This window comes from Helianthus annuus, chromosome 14 (assembly GCF_002127325.2).
Source record: "Helianthus annuus cultivar XRQ/B chromosome 14, HanXRQr2.0-SUNRISE, whole genome shotgun sequence".
Lineage (NCBI taxonomy): Eukaryota > Viridiplantae > Streptophyta > Magnoliopsida > Asterales > Asteraceae > Helianthus > Helianthus annuus.
Window position 1 is genome coordinate 133215710 of NC_035446.2, and position 10114 is coordinate 133225823.

At 40.6% G+C, this 10114-nt stretch overlaps 1 protein-coding gene across 1 annotated transcript; it reads right to left on the reverse strand.

Annotated features, from left to right (window-relative positions):
- Nucleotides 1-7927: 7927 nt before the first annotated feature.
- Nucleotides 7928-8971, reverse strand: LOC110909336 (basic leucine zipper 4). The gene has a single exon (XM_022154363.2). The coding sequence runs from the start codon at nucleotides 8816-8818 to the stop codon at nucleotides 8288-8290; it is 531 nt and encodes a 176-aa protein (XP_022010055.1). The 5' UTR covers nucleotides 8819-8971; the 3' UTR covers nucleotides 7928-8287.
- Between the last annotated feature and the right edge of the window lie 1143 nt (nucleotides 8972-10114).

The window sequence follows — 10114 nt, forward strand, 5'->3', positions numbered from 1 at the left end:
TCACTTGGAAACAACATCCCGGATAGGTTTTCTATTCGGGTTTTTCCAAGTTTTCAATCTACATATGCAACTTTCAATCTCTACGTATTTGTTGCATATTACTATATGTGCAATTAAATTTAAAATGTGCACCTGGTAACGCTTGCCGTGACAGGCTTTTCTTGCCATTAGCCTTGTTCGCGATCGCTACGCGATTTAGGTCCTTGGTGAGCATGTTCTACTTGTCATACTTTGGACCGTTCCTCAGTCAAGTCCACAATTAGTTAGACTCCCGCTATCTTTAGATGCGAGTGTCCTTCAACTAAAACATTTACAAGAGTTAATAATATCAACTTCAATAATCGCCCGTATTATAATAAAAGGCTCTTTCTACTATACGCGTCAACGCGTATTTTCGTCAACTATATCAACCATTTTAATTTGGGTAACGTGTATCACACGACAGCCCTATGTGTTGTTTACAACACTTTAGCATACATATACTTACCGGATTTGCGATCAAGCCTCGAACCGAACACTTTATTCTTTTAACCTTGAGCTCTGATTACCAACTTGTAAGACCCTCAATCCGTTTTAATCAATTATCCAATAAATTTTGAATATAATAGTGTATTGAGATTAATTATACACTTAATAATGCGAGTTTGTTAAAACGATTTACTAAATAAAACATTCCAATATTTTGTAATATAGTTCGCCGATTAAAACGTGACTACAAAACAATTCGCGGAAGCTTTGATCTTGTGTGTTCGGTTCTTGTTGAGCTTGAACATCATCCGACACTCTAAAGTAATCCTACATTTCATAAAACATGAAATAAGTTAGTTACACATAATCTAATAGTGTTTAATCAAGTTCGAATACGAGATTGAACAAGATAAACAATTTTATTTTGCTAGATAATAAGCCCCTCGCTGGGCGTAATAGACATCTTCTTGTCCTTTATAATCGGCCACCATAAACATTTGTTATGATGGTTATTTGACTCATATAAACAATTTCACAACGCCAATTTATCAACCAAAACCACTCAATAGAAAAAGGGTGTATTAGGATCCTTAGGAATTAGTATAATCGAAACCACGCCCAAAAACGGATTCGATTAACTAATATACACGAAATTTAACACAAAATATGTGGACGCTACCGTAGCTTACGGTAGCCACCGTAAGCTACGGTAGCCTCTGGGCAATATAAGGCTGCCGTAAGGCAGAAGAGATCTACCGTACCACTTCAGTCACTACCGTAAGTTACGGTAGCTACCGTAACTTACGGTAGCTTCTGCATATTCTTCACTATTTTGCTGTTTTGACCCGTTAAGGGCATTTCAGCGTTTTCAAGCTTAATTTCGCTTTTTTGTTGCTTCTAGCGTTGCATTACCATAATTCTTATCACAAAAATTTTCACCACGACTATATTTACAGTGGGATTTATGTGGTGATCTATATATATAACCCGAGTCTTACACCTCGAATCATTAGTTTACGGCAAAGGCTCAAATAGAGTCATTTGACTAAAGATTTACGTCTTTCGATTTCTATACTCATTCTAAATGTTTATCCCACCATAGAACTCGTTTCCAAATAACTTTTAAAGGTCGTTAGCTTAATTTAGTTTGCAAGGGCGTTTTGGTCTCTTTTTGCCTTTCATTTACGATGAAATCTTTTGAAAGCATGTTTGACCCATAATTCTTCGTTCTAGTTATGATCTTGTTTGAAAAGTCATCGTGCTTTCCAAAACACGATGACCATCATTTAAAACATTCGGTTTACTCATTAAGGTAACCCATTGTCTATCATAGACTTCGTTTAACACCTATTGAACCATACGTTCTAATTGGGTGTTTATTCTATTACACATACCTGACTCGGATCAACATACTGACCCGTTTCAACACCTTGACTTATTAGCCACTAAGCAATAGCGATGTGCGTATCCATTTGATATTTATTCCTATAAACATGTAACTCGACAAACCATTAGTCGATATTGTCAAAGGGTGATAATTTCACCTTTTGACCCGTTTATTTACCTAATGATCTTCGTCACTTCAACAAATTTCCAATTCCATGTATCATGCTAATTTAAAGTCTACTAGCGAGAATACAAAGTCAAGCATAACGTAACGAAATCGTAGTTACGTACCTTTTAAGCATCCTTTTCAAACGCGTATTTCCACCGGCTTGTCCACTTGATGATCCGGATTCCTCGCCTAGAGAGTTCAATTCACAATCCGTTTAGAACCCTTTTTATAAGTCTTAACGCACAATTTGCCATATCCATCAAACATGCGTTTTTGTACGATTTTCAACATTTATTTTTCATTTAGGCATTTTAGCGAACACCTAACGGGTATAACTTTACTTAATTCAATAACAAGCTCATAACTTGTCATATAACCCGAATTTGCATTAATCAACTATCTAACACAATTATTTGCCTTTACAATTCTGAAATAACTTTACATATGTCAAATTACACTAGAACAACCCCAAATTTCCTAGTGTTTATCAAGTTCTACATAACCCACTAGTCACCTACAATGGTGACCATGGATTTCACTAGAATTAGCAAAAATTTCAACATGTACTTGTCTAGGGTTTACTCCTAGACATTTTAATGTTCCTAATTCATCTACAATTCATACATGCATCATCAGATTTCAAGTTCTCTAAATTCATGAGAATTTCAAGTAGAGAATTTTTGTCAAATTTTACATACCTTATGATCTCCTTGCAATGGGGATCATTAATCTATGCTTGGATTTCGATTCGGGCTTAATTTGCTCCTTTAATTTGATGAATTTCTGTGTTTTAGGGTTTGAGCTTGAGAGCTCTTCTTGTCTTCTGTGTTTTGTACGACCAGAACACACACAAAGGTGTGTGTTTTGGTGTTTTTAAATTTTAATTAATAAAAACCCATTTTCTCACTTTAACCATTGTAGTCCCTCAACTTTACCCAGGTTTATAAAGTTTACTACATCAAGTTCCTCATTATTTTTAAAACACTAGACTAACTAGGTTGATATTCCTAGTTATTTAGTGGGTTCCGGGAGTTATAACCCGTTTTATTTTAAGTACCGTTAACTCAGGCTCTTATAAACTTAATTCCTTAAAAATTTGATTCGTTCGTATAAAATATTAGGATTTCTTATTTAAATCCAAATATTTACCGGGTTATTTTTACTATTAATGGTACGTTACCCGTCTTTTAGTATTAACGGAGTTTGACTACCAAATCCGTTTTCGGGGTGTTACACAACCGATCTTTGTCCTCCTGGTCGAACTGGTTGAAGCATTGTTCGTAGATTATATCAGAAGTACTGCCCGGGTCGATGAATAGACGTTCGGTGCAGTAATGTGCCAGTTGGCCTGTAATTACGACGGCGCGCCTGTCGCGCGGTCCGCCTCGGACTTTTGGAAAGACGACTTGCTCGTCTTTCCAGTCATTGTCCGGCCTTCTCGCCGCTTTGTGCGGCCTACCTTTACCTCCGTTGATCATGTGCGTGGAGGCCACGTACATGGTTTTCTTTCCGGAGGAGGTGCCTTCGCCATGAGGGGTGATGCGCTTGGTGGGTTTTTGTCCACCTGGCAAAAGATGTTGCAGTTTCCCCTCTTTTAAGGCTCGCTCAATCTCCAGCCGGAGACTGATGCAGTTGTTTGTGGTGTGGCCCGAGTCCTTGTGGTACTCACAATAGAGTGTGAGATCCTGATTTTTCTTGGACTTCATCGGTTGGGCCGGTCGCAAGAGCTGTGCGTCCGTAAGAAGGACTTCGCTTGGCGACACAGTGATCTCGGTCCAGTTGCGGTCCCGAGAATCCTTCCTTGGTGCCCGGTTATCCCGTTGGGGGTTGTAGTTCTTTGGGTCAAACGGGTTGGTCCGCGGGAAGTATGGTTTGGAAATATCGCGATTTCCAACGTCCCGGTTGCGTTTATTGTTACGCTTGGACCCTTGGTGGGAGGTTTCGGCTTGGGGTTGTGCCTTTGCCACATGCGGTTCAAGGGACCGCTGTGTCTGGGCGTATGTCTTGACTGCGGCCATGACATCTTCCCATTTTTTAGGCAAGCCCTCCTTGCCAGAGATGGTCATAACCATCTGCCTGTCCCTGACGGCCTTGATGAAATGGTTCCGTGCCATTTGGTCTTGCACGTCACCTATCTCTAAGCACTCTTTATTGTACCGGACGACAAATGCTTCTAAAGATTCGTCGTCCCTTTGCCAGATGTTCATGACGTCCAACGAGTCACGTACGTGACGTCGTTGCTGGCTGAAATGAGCGAGGAACTTTGCATGCAAGTCCTCGAATGAGGCCAGTGATACTACTGGCAAAGAATCGAACCATGCCCTGGCCAGGCCCGTGAGGGTCTAGGGGAAAAAATTGCAACAGGTGGGTTCGTCTCACAGGCCGTTGCACCCTGCGCCCATGAAAACGTTCATGTGGTCGTACGGGTCGGACGAACCGTTGTATTTCCCGACGTTGAAAGGGAATTTTGTTGTGGTAACATGGGCGTGGGCAATTCGCGGGGCGAATTTGGAGTTTTCGGCCGCAGCTTTCGGCCTGTATGGCTGGTTCTCAGGGTGTTTTGAGGCCCTGAGGTATGTGTTGCGGGGATGAGTGGGAGGGACATAGTTGCGTCCTCCCGGTCTGCTGTTGGTGTCATGCGAATCCCCGATATATGTATGGTCGTCTGGGTCGGTACGACCATACCCTTCGGTATACGGTTGCGGGCCCAACCGGCTCTGAATTCCAGAGCAATGTCGGGATGCGGACCGTCGCCTGTCCTCACCGTAAGGACCTAGGCGGGTATGCACTGGTCCCCTGGTGTGGGATCCGTACGAGGAATCATCCTCGTTGATTGTGTGGACCGAACAGTAAGATGATCCGCGGTCTTCACGTCTGCTTCTCGAAGCTGGACGTGAATGTACCCTGCCTTCGTATTGTAGAATACGGTCAGCAGGGGTGTGCGGTGCTGGGGTAGGCCCAGCTTGTATTTGCGCTTCCGCACAAGCGCGGTTGTATGTTGCAGTCAGGAGGGCTGCCTGCTGGTCATACCAGGTATGAAGGTCCGTGCCTGGTGGGATCACAACTGCACAATGTGATAAGTCATGTCCGAACGTAAGGGATGGGCCCCTTTGTGTCGACGTGCCGATGTGTCCGGGATGCGAGGTTGAGGGATTGACCCCTATCGGACCTAGGTTTGTGGGATTTTGGTTATCCCCAGTGTTATTTTGGTGATCAGTCATGATCTTGTGAGAGGGAAAAGGACAGTTTAAAAAGTGCTAAAAGTAGCGGTGGGCGCCAATGATGAAACAATGGTTAACCGGGCAGGGTTAACTCACTGATCTTGTCAAGAAGGGTTAATACCTTCCTCCCGAGGATCGTTGACTGGATCACCGGTGGGTTGATCTCCTGCACAAGGAAACAAACCGTGACTCGTAACAAGGAGGATGGGGTGGGGGGTGCTCCTTGTTACCACTCTCCGGCGTAAGAATCAGTAATCTGCTTGGGAAGCAAAGTATGATAGTAGTAGTAGTGAGAGAGTTGTGAAGAGATACCTCAAACCTGGTTTAGGGTTGGTATTTATAGCCGAGGAGTGAAGGAGGAGGATGAGGGACAGACTGACGACGTGCTGCCCCTTTGTAGGTGTGTCAGGCTTGTCGGGTGTGGAGGTTATGCCACGTCAGTCTGTCACGTACGTAGCCCTGACAGATGACTGTCATTGGCGCTACTTGCACTGGTGTGTCAGTCCCACTTGTTGGGCGTATAGGATGCGGTGCGAGCCGCATCGCTGCCTGCGGTAACATCTGATGTTATCGCGTCTCTTGCTTGTGATCAAGAAATACGCGAGATGCGGTGCTAGCCGCATCGTCGTCTGTGGTGACTGTTGCTGTTTTCCAGCTTCCTTGTATTGATAGAAGTGTTCACTGGACGCGGTGCAAGGCCGCATCGCTGTGAATACTTCCGTTTTCATACACCAGATGTGATGCTATGCCGCATCACTCTACCGTTCTAATATTCCAGGTAAGTCTTCCATCACTGGACAGATTGGATTCACCCACTGTGTCGATGCGTTCCCGCATGGACATAAGTAAGTTGTTAGCTAATGGGGGTTTTGATAAGGGTAATGGTCACTCGCGGTCGATGCTGACGCGAGATCTGGGACCATACCCCTTCATTGACAAACAAATTTAAATATGATCCTTCCCGTGGGTTGGTCCATTACTCTTTCAGGATCTCGAGCGTCATCCTCACGGTCTACAAATACTCTTTCACCCATAAAAAATAGCTTTAATGTGATCCATCTAAAACGAACATATTTTTAGACGCATGTATACTGCCTTTGAATATGTATACTATTAAAAACGACACTTCACGTAGCCCAAACGACAATCAAAACAAGGCGTAAGAAAAAAACAAATTAAAAGAAAGAAAATAAGAGGTGGTGGTTGCTTGTTGCATTATACAAAGCACTCACATTCGCACTTGTTGGGATTTTAAATTAAAAGATCAATAATAACCGGTATTATATGCCTATTTGCATGCCAAACATAATCAAATATTCAAATACCGTAAGAAAATGAGTTGTTTGTTTGTATGTGGTTTTTTAATTTGTTGGTATGGTTTTGCTTTAGTTCACTAACTAACTTGGTGTTTTTTTTTATTTCAATTGATTATTCATATATAATATAACTTGATGTTTTTTATTGCAATTGATTATATTTATATATAATATGTAACTAGTAGATAATTTTGTGTGTCGCGGCGGAAATTCGGCCCATATTGGCTTGGTTCATTATGATATTCGCATTCGCTATAGTGAAGTCAAAAGAAAGAGAAAACCCAAAAACTAAAGTCGTAATAAGCCCAAAAAGATATTGCTACTTGTTTTACATTAATCAAGAGTTATAATATCGGTAACGGTACGGTACTAGCACTCGTACAGATTAAACTCGTGAGTCGTGATACTTGGTTGCGTTTGTTTTTTTCTCGACACTGTGATATAAATTTATTTGAAAAAAAAATTGTATTCAAAACAACGGTATGATGATGAACCGAGTCGGTATAGTAAGATTTATAATAGTTTTATTACACAAAAGTTGTATGATGTAACTCAAAATATAAAGTCGTGTTTTATATTGATCGAAAATCATAAAAACGAATACCAATAACGGTTCTGATAGCACAAATACCGGTACAATGTTGTTGATCAGTACTGACCCAGTTCTTTACAATATCATCATTTTAAATACAGCTCCGTTTCAAATAAAACTTCGAATACAACTTCGTTTTAAATAAATATTTCCGACCATAGCTATTGTTATATAATAGTATATACTAATTTTGTTACTATAAATATATATACTTATCTAGCACTAGTGTTATGTATATACAATAATTGGGAAACAGAACAATAATAAATTTTTAGGTACTAGTAGTGGTGTTCATTTAGCTACAAATTGTTTTGTTGTACTTTATGGCATGTTAGACGCAACATTGTAATCACATTGTTCATCTTAAATTAGATTATGAAAATTTAGACACACCGTGGTGATAGTAACACACAGTTTTAATCAACATTTCCTCAAACATCTGAATGAATTTTATATAATAATTTTATGCTTAAATTAAAGAAAAGTAAAATGTAAGTTATTATTTTTCAAACTTAGGGTTTATTTATTTATTTTTATACTAAGGATATTAGAGATGAAACTATCTAAATGAAAAAAGTTAAACTTAGCAACTATATGTTCCTTCTTTCACTTTCAAACTTTATATTAATTACAATTTGTCAACACCTCAATGTTAACCACCGATCAAATTGATCTGATATCAGTGCTGCAATGTTATGTAATCAAACATCGAAGTGGCTTTATGCATATTGTTTTGCATACTCTCGAAAAGAATTCGTGGTCACGAAATGATCAATTGGAATATAATTTACATATTAAAATTAAAATATTTAAATAATATCAAATATAAAGAAATAGGCAATCATAGATACATGATACACCAAGGTCCAAACTGGCTTTTCACATAATTAGCCAAACACTACGTAGTGAAACTTTACAAAATGGCAACTCGGGTTATGACAAAAGCACCCATCTTTCTACGAACACCTTCAATTCTCGAAGATCATCTTAAATACCAAACTTATAAATTCACCATTACTTACGCTCCAAGCACTTCTTGAGAAAGAGAGAGACGAAGAGATACTAACGGTTTCATGCACGTAGTTATAATTTAATAATTAAGTGAAATGAAATATATAAAGCTTATTCTATATAATTAATGACGGTTGCTTTTGTTGTTGCTAGAGGTCTCGTTATTATCATTGCATGGCCATGCAGACGATAATAACTCGTTTGGAAGCTGCCAGACGCGTAGTACTAGATGCAAGTCCCATAATTTTTGCCGGAGAATAACCGATTCTGATCGAAGCCGCTCGTTTTCTTGCCCAAGAGCTTGTCCATGATGAACTGCAAACCGTAACCGGTTCATTAGTTCCCGGTTCCCAGACTTATGCCGGTTCACCAGGTTCCTCAGGTTCTCTAAGTGCTTTTGTTTCCTCATGCGTGATCGCCTTGCTGACTCCCGGTTTGATATCATACGTCTCCTCTTTCGTTCATCCATCAGGTCGACTACCACCGGACACCCGTCATCGGACCCCGAATTGGAGCTATTGGTTTTTGGTGTGGAGTCATCTGAACCAGAAAACGATAGGACACCAAACGGGTTTTCTTGGGATTCATTGTCCCATGGAAAAAACGTTGTTTCGGAAAAACCGTCGTCGGTCAGAGCAAAAACCGATGACAACATTGTCGGAATTAGGGTTTTATATGACGGAGGGAGGTCGGAGTGGGAAACGGAGTTAACGATGGGTTGAAAATTGGTATTTAAGGGCAAACATCAAGTGTTAAGTGGGGTCTAGCAAAGGGCATTATTGTTGAGAAAATATATTTTTTTGTAAGGTAAGTTTTTTAATTAGGGCATGACATCTCAGGCTTTATAATTTAAGAGATATAAACAAAAAGTGGTTAAAGTTTAACCATGCTTAAAGTATTAATTATTAACTGAAAGAGCAACTAATTATAGTTAATCAATGCTTTTGAGTCAGTTGGCACTATAGAGTGGCTTTAGAAAAGAGAGTGACATCAGGAACGTGGGTCCTAGGTTGTTGATGTTTATGGCTTAGTAACGAAGAAACAAAAGGGGTGACAATCAATGTCGGACAGCTGTCTCTACCCCATGGGTGGTATGAGGGAAGCCAATAGGATAATGAGTTGCATACGTGGGAACACGTAGGTGGTGGCGCGGCTTTGAGTCGACGCACCAAGCCAACTTACGGCTTCATGAAAATGTTATTAACACCATTAATCAAATCACCACCAGTCACACACACATTACACCATTGTTTATAGTTAGGCAACACGGTATGGTGATGGTCCTCCCTTGGAGGATGGTCCGCCACGTAAGCGTTACGTAGGATGGAGGTATGAAAATGAGGAATTATCCTAAAATATATATTATATATTGTATTTATATATGTGTCTGTGAGGAAGTTTTGTCCTCATATGGACCGTCCTGAACGGCAAGAAGAAGACGGAGAGGACGAGACGGAGGAGGGGGGGCGAGTTGGAGGGAGGAACGGCGCCGGACCGGGACGGTGGAGAACGAACCTCCATACCGTCCAGCCTTAGTTACCTTCACACCAAATCATAGCTACCATCAAGAACATCATCTAATCCTAAAAAGTAAAAACCCACTGTAAACCACCTTTATGCTATGTGTTATGGTTGCGGGAAGGAGAACGGGGAAGCCAAGTGGCTCACGAGGATAAGATGTGATTATGATGTAGCGCTAAGGTGTGAGTGAAAAATGAGCTAGAGATGGAGAATGGGTATAAGACAAAGTGCCTTACATCACTTCCATAGTCACTCAATCCATCTCCACCCACACCTCTTTGACTCTCAATGTCGTTAAGAACGCATATCTACCATTGAAAGTTACGCACAACTATTGGTTTTACTTGCATAATCAAACCATTTATGTAAATAAACATCCTAATGTTTCTACACATAAATACATCGTTTTTTAAACACTTACAAGGTCAGG